General features: G+C 36.0%; 2 protein-coding genes across 2 annotated transcripts; one reads left to right on the top strand and one right to left on the bottom strand.

Moving 5' to 3' along the window:
- Nucleotides 1–1083: 1083 nt before the first annotated feature.
- On the top strand, nucleotides 1084–3962 carry LOC306884869 (transmembrane protein 42-like). The gene is made up of 3 exons (XM_079441097.1): nucleotides 1084–1342; nucleotides 1990–2136; nucleotides 3378–3962. The coding sequence occupies exons 1-3, from the start codon at nucleotides 1133–1135 to the stop codon at nucleotides 3516–3518; spliced, it is 498 nt and encodes a 165-aa protein (XP_079297223.1). The 5' UTR covers nucleotides 1084–1132; the 3' UTR covers nucleotides 3519–3962.
- Nucleotides 3963–6693: 2731 nt separating this feature from the next.
- LOC306885080 (palmitoyltransferase ZDHHC3-like) lies at nucleotides 6694–16074 on the bottom strand. Its single transcript, XM_079441414.1, has 7 exons — nucleotides 15841–16074; nucleotides 13388–13725; nucleotides 12901–13025; nucleotides 10593–10689; nucleotides 9836–9917; nucleotides 9569–9699; nucleotides 6694–8746 (listed from the first exon to the last, which is right to left on the bottom strand). The coding sequence occupies exons 2-7, from the start codon at nucleotides 13694–13696 to the stop codon at nucleotides 8588–8590; spliced, it is 903 nt and encodes a 300-aa protein (XP_079297540.1). The 5' UTR covers nucleotides 13697–13725; nucleotides 15841–16074; the 3' UTR covers nucleotides 6694–8587.
- Between the last annotated feature and the right edge of the window lie 24 nt (nucleotides 16075–16098).

A 16098-nucleotide genomic window follows, 5' to 3' on the forward strand; every position in this document is an offset into this window, starting at 1 on the left:
TTCTTTAAATGTCATTGGATGATTTCTTTAATGGTGATGATGAGTAATCCGAGAGCATCTCTCTCTGATGTGTCTGATAAGGTCATGATTCCTGTATCTATCTCAGAATGGAGAATCATCTCATTAGCATTATTCTCTCCTTCCACAGACAAAGAATACTCAGAATTTCACTGGAGCATCTTTGAATTCAATTGATCTCATTCATAAATGCACGAATGCATGTATAAAATATACATAAAAACTTTATTTTTGACTCTATACTTTTAATGATCTATAAGCATTTATAAAATAAAACTGTATTGACAATACAGTACATATCAACTGATTCTATTTATTTGCCATTCTAACTGATAACAGAAAAAGTATTAGGTTTAAAATATTTCTTATCCTATGACGCCATCTAGTGGACAAACGTAGTATTCCAGCCTTCATCTGTCAGCTGAAATGTCTGCTGGTTTTTATTTTCTGTTAGGCCCCAGAGCATCACAAATTTATTAAACTAAGCATGTTTCTTCAGAATGAAAGAATTAATTGTCAAATTAGGCTATTTGTTACTGAGCACTGTCACTGCAAAGCCACAAATATAGATATTTAATCAATAAATTAGGCCTATATGCAGTCTTCATAGGACAAACACATGCATTTAGAGCGATTATATGAATGGTTTGGTTAGCATGGTTTTCTTCATGTCAGGACAACAATTCAATAAACAAGAAATAATTTCAATTTTGTACTCTCACAAACTGTACTCTCGTGAATGGCAGCAGAGACTGAACTGAAGTTATTTGTTTTCCTTTGTGCACAAAAAGTATTCACAAGGACTATTTTAATGAAGTCCTTTCTATGTTTCTGGGCCATAAAACTTCAGTTGCATTGCTGCCAATGCAGGGTCGGAAAGCTCTCGGATTCCATCCAAAAATATCTTAATTTGTGCTATGAGGATGAACAAATGTCTTACGGGTTTGGAACGACATTAGGGTGAGTAATTAATGACAGAATATCCTTTATTCATGTACACAATGCGTAAAATGTAAAATGCAGCACGGACTACATTTCCCAGAATGCACCTGCCCGAGCGCTTCCTCGCAGCAGCGGTGATGCTGATGGAGTGTTTTCGCTCGCGGTGCTGGAGATGCGATGGGTCTTCTGGAGTCCGTCTCTGATCGTCATGTTTCCCGGGGTCCTTTACGCGCTGCTGGCCGGTTTTCTCGGCGCGGTCGCGTCCTCCTCCGCTAAACTGTCCCTCGGCACCGACTATCTGAAGGGCGTGTGTGAGACCGGCCTGCGGACGTGGGGCGAGCAGAGGAGATTCGCGCAGCACGACACGAGCGCGTGCGACTGGGTGAGTGCGCGTCGCGCGTGAAAACACAGCCACTGGCACATCAGGGTTCAAACAGCACTCGCGTTTAGCTGTTTTCTGGGATGAGGATGAGGAGGATGCTGTTACGTGACAGACACGTATGACCTTCAGCAGCGCGCGCACGTGCATCCTCTTATTTGATGCACTAACTGAGCATTAGTATTTACACAGCAAGCCAGGATTCATTTATATGGACATCATGAGTCATATATGGCTTGTGAATATTGCAGTATATCATAGGTTAAAAAAAAAAGTACACTTCCATAAGTGCGCACTAATTTTGTACTTAATATAGGCTACTAAAAATGATTCTTAAACTTAAGATCAACTAAGTTTAAGCTACTCAACTGTGCTATTTTGGGACACCATGCATATAAACTAAAATAAGCATTTAACACTATCTCTGTATTTAAACAATGTATTTAGTTAGTTCTTTGGAAAATGTACTACAGGTGCATTTTAGTTCATATGATGTCCCAAAATGACACAGTTGAGTACACTTTGATGATCTTCAGCAGTATTAAAGAATCATTTTTAGTATATTAAGTAGAAAATTAGTGCGCGAAAATAGAGCACTTTAAGTACATTATGGAAGTGAATTGTAACTGGCCCACTTTTCTGTGTGCTAGTTGCACATCCCTCTCAGACTGCTGTGTGGAGGTCTGCTGTTCACCTGTAACGCTGTGATGTGGACGTTCCTGGCCAAAGCTCTCCGCAGCTCGTGCTCCTCCACCCGCACCACTGTGACCACCACCGCCTCCAACTTCATCTCCTCTGTGAGTATCAGCGTCACACAGCATCTTATCTGGGGGCTGACTGACGAGTGGGTCAGTGTGCAAATGACAGGACTGTCCTCATGAACTGTGAAACTTTGAGAAATCATGGAGAAGTCAATAAAAATACTTCTAGTCAGGCTTAGGTCAAAAATTATTTGTCAGCTAGAAATCATTAAATAATTTGACATGTATTTATTTTTGTGATTTTTTTATTATAAACTAAAATAAATAACCTTAAAAAATAATTATTTAAAAAATCCTTTGTAAACTTGAAGAATTGGAACAATCAGAAAAGTGACATGTTTTTTTATAGATAAAAAAATTGCATGCTTGAAAACTAAATTTCAAAATAATAGAGCAATTTCTAGCTGTTGAATTTTAAGAAATGATTTCAAATATTATCTTAATTATTCATAATATAAAAAAATTGAACTTAACTTAAAAAAATCACTTTATTACAGATAAAAAAACAATGCACTCATAAAAATAACAGTGTGATTAATTATTTTAAATAATTATTTTACAAATTGTTGTCTTAAAAAATTATTAATTATTTTAAAAATCCTAGTAATTTTGAACACCTGGAAAAAAAAAAAAACAGAAAAGTGATTATCACTATATTATAGATAATTGCGCTCACAAAAATAGAAATAAATGAAAATGTAAAATAATAAAACAATTTCTAGCTGTTGAATTACTTTAACTTTTTAAAAATATATTAAAGAAAATAGTTCATAGCAATCTTGAATCTGGAAAAGTCTCTTTATTATAGATAAAAACTCACTCACACACACAAATAAATATATATTGTATGTATTAATATGTTTAAAAATATATGTATTATTTGAAGGATTCATAATTTGCTCGTAATCTTAAAAAAAAAATTCAAAAGTCGGAAAAGTGATTATGACTTCATTAAAGAGCGTCATTGCATCATTTGACAGTTTGACTAAGTATGCTAGAGGTGGGAAATATCTGTTTGGGTTGCACATGGTTATGCAAAATAAATATTTGACATGAAATATTAATTTAAGCGATCTTGTCATTTTGCTTTAATTTAAGAATAAAGAATCCATGACAGCATAGAAAATAATCTGCCCTACAGCAGTATTAATTTGTGTATTATTATTAATCTTGTTTAAACCTGATAAGTCTTGAGTTTGAACTCTTCTGCTTGTTATAGTGTATATAGGTGTCTTATGTCATGATGATGATGATCTGTTGGTTTTTGTTTTGAACAGGCATTTCTGGGGCAGCTAATATTCGGGGAGACACACGTGGCTCTGTGGTGGGTGGGCATCTCTCTCACTCTCTCCGGTCTTCTGGTGCTTCATCACACGTCGCCCAACCTCACCCAATCACACGACAGCAAGAGAGAATGACGCTGCGTTAACGTGCATGCGCAACGCCATTGCTGCACTATTAGATGAGTTCAGTATGTTTTATAAACATATCAGAAAACACTAATATCACCACTATTCAAACTGTATGTGGGTCCAACTCAAACCTGCTACAGTCTTAACGAGATTTTACTTTTGTTTGCTTCACCGCACAAGTGTTGCTCGAAATATTTGAGGTTAAACGTGAAAATGGAGATTGAAATGTTCTCGCAGCCGTAAATCTACTGTGATGCCAAAGATCGATTAAAAAAAAAAAAAAAGATATTTATTATTATTTATTGTTAAAATAGCAAATGTTAAAGATCCATAAAAATATTAAAAACAACCGGTGCATTAATCTACATCACTGTTAATGTGGTGGGTGAACCTCAAAATTAGTAGAAAACTGTTTAGAATAAAGAAGATGAAGCTTGTTTTAGGACAATTAAAAAAGAAAAGAAAATTATGCAGGAAAAGTCACATCAGTGACAGGCTAATGGCAGCATTTTCACTTTTGAGTGAAATAATGCAAAATATATATTTTTTCTTTGGAAATATGAGCACACATTGAAATATTGAAATATAAGGTTTCATGAGATTTATCTAGCAAAATATTTGTTTCCCTTTTAAGTTGCCAACTGAGTTGACAGCAGTGTTATTTTAGTATCACTGATAAACTATTGTAGTTTTTGTTAATATTTTGAATTTAATTTTATTTTAATTTTAGTTCGTTTTTATTAATTTTAGTTCATTTATTTTGAGTTATTTTGGAAAATTAAATGAAAAAATAGTTGAAGTAAAATAAATAGTTTTAGTGGTTATATTATTTGAAGTAACAGAAATGTTTTAATGGTTTTAATTTGCTGACCATGTTCGACAAACAAATACTTAAATCAATATATATATGTTATTTTATTAAAAAAACAGTAGTTTTCCACTCTCTGACCCACATATCCAATTACAGCCATCTTATCTTTCAATCTGGCTATTTTGATGTCTCATGCCCTCAAAGACATCACTTCCTTCAGTCTCCCAGAGGGTCAGGTATTATTGATTAAAGCTGTGGTTCCCTGCATGCATTTCCTCCAGCACTGTGAGCACTGCGTATGGCAGGAGACGTGCAATTATAACACCAGACCTCTCCAAATGTTGCCATTCTTTACCAGAAGATGCTTTTCCCAAATATGCCACATGACTTATGCATGCAAACATCCAGAAATGTGATAGCAAAGACACTTTCTGTAGCTGTACGAATGAACGCAAACCAAAACCTGTTCTTCAGCCCCTTCTGCAGACACGCCGAAACTTACCAGGATGATGCAATGCTGGAAAGCAACAGGTCATACTCGCTATTTAACTCGTCTAACACTATATGTGCACTATAAGATCAGTAGCATGTATGAAGAAAGTCAGCTTTGATTTCATGTTGTCTCTCTGGAACATTGTAGCTCCTTACCAGACGTTAAAATACCTGCTTTATCTGGATCTTCAAGGACACTGAAGCAGATTTAGCAGGTCATTCCTGGAGGGGGCTAAAGGACGAGGTCAAGGTCTTGTACTTCCTGTGAATTATTCTAGTTCTTCCTGTGTTATGAGTCTCAATTGGGTGCATGAACCCAGAGACTCATAGAGCAGCTATATATGGTAGATATGACTAAAATAGACATGGACCGAATGCTTTACACACATCCATTCGTCGTGTAAAAACACCGAACGATTCCAGAATCCAACATAATGTGATGTGTTATGAAGTCCCTGGCAATGTGATGCCGTCAGTGTTTAATGCTGACAACATCCATCCTTGTCGTGAGCCCATTATTTGCAAATAATATTTTGTATTGTTATAATTAGGCGGGATGAACATTCAGGTAACTATTTTACAGGATTTACAGTGACTTTCTGTACATCTGAACAATGACACTAAATTGACTTAATTACAGCTGTTACCATAGTAACTATAGAATGTAGTGTTATGATTCAAATATGAATTATTTGTGTCATTATGATTAAAGGATTAGTTTAGCCAAACTTGCTGGAAATGTAGCCTACTCAATCTCAGGCCATCCAAGACGTAGATAAGTTTGTTTCTTCATCAGATTTGGAGAAATGTAGCATTGCATCACTTGCTCTGCAATGGATCCTCTGCAGTGAATGGGTGCCGTCAGAATGAGAGTCCAAACAGCTGATTAAAAACATCACAATAATATGCTGGACTGGAGTGGTTTGGATTACTGTGATGTTTATATCAGCTGTTTGGACTCTTATTCTGACGGCACCCATTCACTGCAGGGCATCCGTTGCTGAGCAAGTGATGCATTTCTCCACATCTGATGAAGAAACACATTCATCTACATCTTGGATGGACTGAGGGCGAGTACTGTCTCAGCAAATTTTCATCTTTGTCTAAACTACTACTATAAGTCAAATATTCACATTTGGGATTATATACTGCAGTATTAGGGACCAAATGAGAAAATATAGTGCCTGTTTGTAAATCTTTGACTTTGATTTCAAATCGCTATGACCTGTTACTCTTAAAGAAAGCAAGTGAAGGGATAAATGAAAGGAACTCAACCATCATGTTATAATATCCGTCTCATTCATGTTAAGTACTGTACGACATCTGTTTATGTAACTCACTGTATAAATCACAGGCCGCATTTATAAATGTTTACATAGTTTTATTATTTAATGGACAAACTAGAGATCTGTAAACTCACTTAAATGAAATGATACTACACAAGTGATTCATTAAACTGCTATGAAGTGTTTGTGCGATTCTTTCATTGTTATCAATAATTGAAGAGAAATTAGCATGAGCCGGCATGGAAAAAAAAGCTGAAATGATATTAGATGATACTCAAACTGGTATATAATCACTTTAGATTTGTTTGATTATGTGGACTATGGACGCCCGTTTTCACCACAGAATAAAATATAAATAAAAACGGACTTTTTATCTCCTCAGAATTTGGAGTTTACGTCTCAAAATTCTATTTTCCTCAGAATTCTGAGTTTATATATTGCAGTTGAAACTTTATACCTCACAATTCTGTTTGTATCTTGCAATTCTGACATTTCCTCAGAAATGCAAGAAAAAACTAAGTGTGACTTGTGATAAAAAATGTTGCAATTGACTTTTTTTTTTTATCCCATGGCGAAATAACCTTCCATTGTAGACTTGTGGAGATTTTATTTTTCATAAGCCATCAAAAGACAAAAAGAGAAGAAAAACACCTCATTGGAAAAACAACAGAAAGATAAATTTATTGAATTGACTTTCAAAGTGAACGCAACCCGAAACACCCAAAACTGCATTAAGATATTGATATTGAAATACATGCACAACATAAAGCATAGATTAAAAAAGACAGAACAAATTAAAAACAGGCAAAAGAATGTGCAAAGAAAATGGGAAAAGAATCAGTGGTCCTTTACATCAGGCTTGTGAACAGCAGTGATTATGAGCGACCCGTAACTCAGAGAGCAGACGGGAAATACTGATCCAACAGCAGAGCCGTCAAACACTTCAATGCATTGAAATCCAACCAACAAACTTTCAGTCATAAGCAGCAAAGTGAGGCTTCCAAACCACATGACCCGACATCATTGTGCTGAAGCATAAAACAAGCCAGAGAAAGCCCCGACAACGTCTACAGCTGTCAGTCTCCACAGTTTCAAAGCTTTTGTGGCTGCAGACGCTGAACATCTGATGGTCTGAGCTGGATTTAGAAGAGAAGCAGGATTGATAAGAACATCACGTGAACCTGAGGAGTCACAGGACGAAGACAGCAGCCGTCTGGATTCAGGAAGACCGAGCTCGTGCTCAAATACTGTAGTGACACCGTAAATCCATGAGCTCCACCGCCAAGAGACAGTGAAAACCGCCCGAAGAACGGCTCAATGTATTGCAAATGGTTTATTATAGTAATAACCGTACATCTAGGCCTGTAATGAGCTACTGCATTCAGAAATGAATTAGATTAATCTCATAAAACATGTCTAAAACACCATATTTCATCCCAAAATCAACAGAAAAAAAATGTACCAGGCAAAATGCACTGATATTGTTTTCAAAACAACTAATGAAAATCTATTATTTTAATGATATATATAATTTTTTTATTACCATTAAATATTTATTTAATGCATTATATATGTAATGTTTGCTAACAACGTAATTATTACAATAATGAGAATTACCAATGAGAATAAGATTTAAAACAAATAGAAAATACAAAAGAAAAAGCTGTATTTAGTATAAAGAAACATTACTCAGTATTCACAAATATTTTCAAGACAAAAATAAAAATCTATCATTATTTTAATGAATAAAATAGTGTATAATTCAGTAAAAATGACTATTGCAGTAACGAGAGTCAGCATTGACTGAGAATTACAAATAATAATAGTACAATACAAATTACAGTTATGTAAATTTCATAGTATTTGTCATGAAAATAATGTCACAATACAAAAAAAATAGAAAGATTTTGGTATGGAATATGGCCCAGGCATGTTTTCATGATATTCACCCATTAGTGTTATGCAAATTAATTTGTTTTGATCAAGAAAGGAAAAAAAACGATGATTTTGTGCCATTTTACTTTTCATAATAGAATAACATTTGGCAACGAAAGATTGCTCACACTAAAGCAGCATTTCTGTGCTAAGGCTTGAGCAGAGAATGAAGAAGAACAAGAAAAGGCATTTCCTAATTAACCAGCGAATGTAAAGGCATCTGTCAATCAAGAAAAAAGAAACACTTGAGTTATTTGCCACGGCTGGTGATGGTTAGTAAGTTCCACGGTCAAGGCCTCTAGAATCTCACCAGACTCGATCCAATTCATCACAAACATCATTGGTAAACGCCAGTGTTCACAGTGCGGGATTGGTTATAACAGTGCAGCTGGGCCAGCGGTGCTCAGGACATCAGTTTCACTCTCCATCGGACCGTCAGTGTCTCCATGAGCGTAAAGAGGCGTGGTGAGGTCTTTCAGAGCAGACGGAGTTAAAAGCAAAGAGAGATGTTTGTGTAGAGACAGAGCCGGTGACGTGTCAGGTCAGCCGGCTCAGACCACGTACTGGTAGAGATTGGCCTTCCCGTGATCCGGCGGGGCAAACGGACTCAGCCAGGCCACAGAGAACGGGTGACCGAACACCACCTTCATGTTCATCCACTTGGACTTTTTGGCCCATCGTTTCTCTTCTTTCTTCAGCTGCTCGATTCCCTGTGAACAGAGAGAATCATCACTGTCTCAGAGAATGGAGAACGAGAGATTTCTGCATTCAGTTTTAATCTTTCTTCAGTGGCTCAAGGGAATGTAGAAGACACTTCTACACGGACTGAGATTTGTGGATCTTCATGACGATGAAAAGCAAGTGGAATTTCTTCAATGAGATGTTTGGTCACATAAACGGGTAAAAACTGCTCAAATTTACTCTTAAATTCAGGGTTATTAAAGTTAACTAAAACTAAAACCATTAAAAACTTGATACTTGTGTTACTTGAACTAAAAGGTAACTGAAATAAATTTTCTAAAAATGTAAATATTTTAGTTATTTGCCAAGGAAACATTTCTTATTTTTATTTAGCTTAACTTGACACATTAAAATAGCTTATCTAAAATAAAAAATAATCAAAAATTAAATTAAATAGGCATTAAAAAAATAATAATAAATGACAAAAGCATGACAAAATTACTAAAACTTTCAAATGAAAAATTAACCAATTCAAAATATTAATAAAAAGCTATAATAGTACATCAATGATGCAAAACAACACTGCTTAATATTTTGAATTAGTTTTTTATTTTTTAAGTTTTAGTAAACCTGAAAAACAATAAAATTACTATAAAAATGTATTCTAATTATAAAAAATAATGAAACAACTGCTTAAATTTGACAGTTTTTATTAGTTTGAATTAGCTCTTTATTTTAATTTGAGTAAAAGTTAATAAACATTTTTTAATGGTTTTTAGTTAACGATAAAAACCTGGCATGAGGAGAAATGTTTTATTATTGGAGGAAGTGACATCAGCATGTTCACTTACAGTCTCATCGTTACAGATGGAGTGAACCTGCGTGCCGAACATCACAGCAGTGAAAATGAGGAAGAGCAGACTCTCAAAGCACAGGAGGATGAGGAGGATGACGGTCGTCGGAGGAGAGAAGGAACTGCACTCTGAGGAGAGGAAACAGGAAGCTTTCTAAACTCACCAACCAATCAGAGAGCTCAGTTACAACACAAGCAGCCAATCATTTAGCAGCAAACTGAGGTAAATAATACCCCAGGCAACGAAACAGAAACAAGCACTTACTTGCCAAGTCTCCTTCAAAACAAAGGATAAAATGGACAGCAACCATGATGAGAGCATGAAGAGAAATCAAAGCAATGTACATCTGTAGAAAAACACAACAAACAGTTTATTTATATACTAAAATCATTTTTATAAATATTTAGAATTTAAATTTTATATTTTTAGTAATTTTATTCTTTTATCATGTTTATTACTGTTATTATTTTAAATATTACAACTTACTGTAGGTGTAATTTATTTTTATTTCAGATTTAGCTTTTACTTATTTCCATTTTAGTGCTTTAACATGTTAGTTAGTTGCCAAGGCAACATTTATAATTGCAATTTAAAGTTTGTCATATAGAATTGTGAAATAAATGAATATATCATTATGAAATAAATTATTTCATTTCAAGTCGTTAACATGGTTATTTGAATCTAAGAATGTGTGGTTTGTGAGTAGATATGATCAAACTAAATCTAAAAACCAGCTAGTTTCCAAGGCAACTTTTGTCATTTTCATTTAGTTTAACTTGATGTACTAAAATATCTAAAACTAAAATTGAAATAAAAAGGAATAAATCTATATAGACATTAAAAATCAAGAAAAATGTTAAACAAAACAATTACTAAATAAATATTAAAAATTAAAATATTAATTTTAAAACATTAAATTATATATTAAATTTACTAATATTAAAATGAAAACAAAATATAAAAATGATTTCAAAATATTAATTTTAAAACAGTATCTTGATGATACTAAAACAACACTCACAGTGAAAAGCACAAAGTATTTTTGGTTGCTCTCTCCCACACAGTTGTTGACCCAGGGACAATGATGGTCCATCTTCCTGATACAGCGCTTACACACACTACACAGAGAAAACACACACTTACAACAAGACGTTTTCAGGAAACTGCCTCGGAATTTAACCTCACACAGATTCAGTTCTTGATGCTGTGTGTGTGTGTGTGTGTGCGTGTGTGTAATGTTGGTGAAATGCTGAAACACAGCACACCTGAGCTTCAGACAGCTGTGCTCAAATTATTCAACCTTGTACTTAGTTCAGGCTGTTTTCCTGACATCTGGAGCCAGGGACTTATTACCCCTATTCACAAGAGTGAAGACAAATTGGACCCTAATCATTTCAGAGGCATTTGTGTGAGCAGTAATCTGGGGAAGTTATTTAGCAGTCTTTTAAACAATAGAATAGTAAACTTCCTTAACAAACACAGTGTCCTGAGCCCTAGTCAGATTGGCTTTCTTCCTAATTATAGAACTACTGACCACATTTACACCCTAATCAATAAACACGGAAAAATATTTGCATGCTTTGTCGATTTAAAAAAAGCATTTGATTCTATTTGGCACGACGGATTATATTACAAAGAGGTGTAGGGGGTAAAGTTTATGACATTATTAAATCAATGTATTCAAGCAATACGAACTGGCAACAAACATACAGAATTCTTCTCCCAGAAGAGAGGAGTACGGCAGGGCTGTAGCCTGAGTCCAACACTGTTCAACATCTACATTAATGAATTAGCGGTGCAGTTGGAACAGTCCACAGCCCCTGGACTCACTCTACAAGACAAAAACATCAAGCTTTTGCTGTACGCAGATGATCTAGTGCTGCTGTCATCCACCCCACAGGGACTATAGCAACACCTAGACCTGCTGGAGAACTACTGCCAGAACTGGGCCCTGGCAGTAAACCTCAAAAAGACCAACATTATGGTCTTTCAGAAAAAGCCCAGATGTCAGGAACACAGATACCAGTTCAGTCTAGGCAGCACCGCCCTAGAACACACGATGCAGTACACTTACCTCGGCATGATCATCACTGCATCGGGGAGTTTCAGTACGGCAGTGAATGCTCTCAAAGATAAAGCTCCAAGAGCTCTATATGCAATCAAGAAAAAATTCCAAAATATTGAAATACCGCTTCCAATTTGGTGTAAAATCTTTGATAGTGTAATTCAGCCCATAGCGCTGTATGGAAGTGAGGTTTGGGGTCCACTCAGTGATCAGAGCTACACTAGATGGGACAGGCATCCAACAGAAGCCCTACACACAGAATTCTGCAACATTATTCTAAAATTACAAAAAGGAGAACACCCAATAATGCATGTAGGGCATAATTAGGCCGTTTCCCATTGATTATAAATATACAAAAAAGATCGCTCAAATTCTGGATGCATCTAAAATCAAGTCCCACAGAATCGCTACATTTTAAAGCACAACAAACCCAAGAACTGAACCCTGAAAAGAGTCCACTCAGTCAGCTGGTTCTGAGACTTACTAACCTGACTAACTCTACTAACACTAACCAGTCTCAGACCTGCACTGCTTCTCACCCAAACATCAAAATTATCAAACAATGTAAAAATATATATCTGGAACATTGGGATCAAGAAACCAAAACACAAAGTAAATTACAACTCTATCGAACTATACAATTAAAATATGAATTAGAAGAATATCTCCAGAGTGTCAAAGACACAAAGCAGAGACAGATCCTGACCAAGTACAGGCTCAGTGAGCACAGACTAGCCATGGAGACCGGCAGACACAGAAAGAGCTGGTTACCCAGAGAGCAAAGAGTGTGTGCTCACTGTGGGAATAACTGAATAACTTTACAGCCATGACTGAAGCGGAACAAATAAAGATAATACTAGGAGAGGGACAGACAGCAACACTGGCTGCGAGATATGTGTGGACGTGCCACAGCCTGAGAGACAGCAGGTGAACGTGTGTGTAATGTGTGTATTATGCCTGACCTCAGTGTGTTTCCCTACTGTCCACCACAGTGACCCTCAGCCTGTGTGTGTTTATATGTTAAACACTGTGGTAAAAAAAATGTTCACACAAGTTCTGATTTGTTACACTGTTTATTTAAGTTTATATTGTTATAATGTTTTTATTCTATTATTTTGATATTTTCATTGTTATTATATTTCTCTATATATATTTCAAGCTTTGGCAATATTGTATTTTTTACAGTCATGCCAATAAAGCAATATTGAATTGAATTGAGTGTGTGTGTGTGTGTGTGTGTGCGTGTGTGTGTGTGTGTGTTTACCTGCAGTGATGAGCTCTATCAGGTTTGATGCTGCAGCATTTGGGACATTTATACACCACCTGTCCAGGCTTGAGCTGCAGACTCTCGATAAACTCTTTAGTGGCGTTTCCCTTTGGAACGGCTCCCTGGGAGGAAAGAGAGTCAAAACGCCAGCTCTAGATGTGTTGTAACCATTAAGCATTAAATGATAAATCAGGCGACATGTTTAGGGCCTCTATAAGTCAGTCACCAATAGTTTGACAGTAACAAAAATAGATCTGTCACCCGGCGACATGTCAACATCTGCAACTGGCTGCAATTCTGTAACCGAATCATGTGTTTAAAGACGCATTCACACCAAGATAGATAGATAGTTGTAGAGTGAATTCTCATAGAATTAAAGCAATTATTAAAACTTGATTATAGTTATCTCTCTTGGTGTGAATGGACCTTAACACTGGATATGTGTCGCTTCACGTCTGATATTGCATGTGTGTGTTTGTCTCACCGGGTCGGTGCACATGGCTTTGAAGTGTGACGCCAGGGCGAGGAAGGCCAGTCCGTTAAACAAGGCGCCGTTAATTAGGCTGTACACCACACTCTTCAACGGCAGCAGCATTACGAAGACGACCACAAACTCGGCGAAGAAGACCAGCATCCACGTGATCACGCCACACACGATGCCGCAGCCGTCCCGGATGAACCACATGTCGTCGGCCGAGTGTGTCCGTGGAGGGGGCGGCACGCAGTGCTCCGGACGCAGATATCCTGCCTGACGCTCGATGTCCCGACCGCGGTTAGCTGGGGAACTCTTCATCCTTCCCAACAGCAAACACCCTCATCATCCTACAGATAGACAGACAGAAAGACCAACGTGAAGATCGACCATCAGCCAGTTCATGCATTTAGCAAACGCTTTTACCTAAAGTGACTTAAAGTAGTATTATTTTAGTATCTCTTTCTCCCTCTATAACTAAAACTAATACTAATGCTGCATTCAAGGCATACAGGAGATCTATCCCAGAGAATCAAACTCATGGTCAGGGTGTCGCAAGCCTTGCGCTACTGTTACAGTTATAGGAATGAATCTGCAATCAGCTTTCAAAAGCAAAGTTTTTATTACAATATTTCAATCATGTGATTGTTGTCAGACATTTGAAAGCAAAGGATGATGCACTGTCAGCATATTTAAAACAGAAAAGTACCATTAAGCAGCAGGGTTATTACAGTTCACTGAAACCTAAAACCATAAAAAACTCAAACTTAATAAAACAGAGCATAAATAAACCCTTAAACTTATTTTATTTCAGATGTTTGCCAAGGTAATATTTCTTAATTTCCTTTAGTTTAAGCTAATGTACTAAAATGATTAATCAGAAAGAAAAAAAAAACCCCCAGAAACTATATAGACAAAATAAAAAAATAAACAAAAAAAGACAAGAAAATGACTAAAACTTTAACTAAAAATAAAATGAACAATATAAAATATAAATATATATAAAATAGAAAATATAAACATGAAAACTACTTCAGATTACTATTTTTAAAATATATTTTTTATCAGTTATACTAAAATAATAGTCTCGTGTGTGTGAGAGCTAAATAAATAAAATAAAACCAATATCTGAATAGGCTCTCTCTCTCTCTCTCTCTCTCTATATATATATAAGATAATAATAAATATATATATATATATATATATATATATATATTTATGTATTTATTTATTATTATTTTATTTATTTATATATATATATATATATATATATATATATATATATATATATATAAATAAAATAATAATAAATAAATACATAAATATATATATATATTTATTTATTATTATCTTATTTATATGTATATATATATATATATATATATATATATTTTAAAAAACAAAATGATCACAGGTATATTAAAGCATTACTAAATAGTACTAAATCCAACAAAAATCCTATTTTGTTTCCTTTATTTTTGTGACAGGGCTTTTAGATTTTGTACAAAATAATTCTCGAGGCCTACAAACAGGGGAGACACTTATATATTTGTGCATAAAGCCTAGTCTATTTAAATGTATTTAATTCAATCTACACACACTCTCACACACACATGTTGGTTTTTGTGGTTTATGGGGACTCTCCATAGGCGTAATGGTTTTTATACTGAACAAACTGTGTGTGCTATTGCCCTACACCAACCCTACACCTAAACTTAGCCCTCACAGGAGACTTTGTGCATTTTTAGAGTTTCAAAAAAACACCATTTAGTATGTTTTTTAAGCCTTTTGAATTACAGGGACATAGTGTCCTCATAAACCACCTTCATATTGTAATACCTCTGTCATACCCATGTCATTATACAAATTTGTGTCCTCATAAACCACATAAACACACACACACACACACACAAACACTCTCTCCCTCTCTCTCTCTCTCTCTCTCTCTCACACACACACACACACACACACACACACACACACAGAAACACACTCACTCACACACACACACACACACACACACTCTCTCTCTCACACACACAAACACTCTCTCCCTCTCTCTCTCTCACACACACACACACACACAGAAACACACTCACACACACTCTCTCTCTCTCTCTCTCACACACACACACACACACACACAGAAACACACTCTCACACACACACTCTCTCTCTCTCTCTCTCTCACACACACACAGAAACACACTCTCACACACACACACACACACACACACTCTCTCTCTCTCTCTCTCACACACACACACACACACAAACACTCTCTCCCTCTCTCTCTCACACACACACACACACACACACACACACAGAAACACACACTCTCTCTCTCACACACACACACACACACACTCTCTCTCTCTCTCTCTCTCTCTCACACACACACACACACACACACACACAGAAACACACTCACACACACACACACACACACACACACACACACTCACCGTGTTCTTTTGATCCTCCAGCAGTGCTTCACTGATTTCTCTGCTTTAAATGATGAGTTTTCTATCCGCTTCCACTCAGGAGACGTGAGGTAACGATGAAATGTCAGTTTGTTGAATATAAGAAGGCTATTGTGCTTTTGTGTAAATTATTGCTTCAATTTCGGCAGGTGAAGCACGACAACCAGGAAGTTTCTGTTACTGGCGTCAAACACACACCCAACACAGTTGCCCACTTCCGCTCCCGAACATTACACAATA

The sequence above is a fragment of the Barbus barbus genome (genome assembly GCF_936440315.1).
Source record: "Barbus barbus genome assembly, chromosome: 19".
NCBI lineage: Eukaryota > Metazoa > Chordata > Actinopteri > Cypriniformes > Cyprinidae > Barbus > Barbus barbus.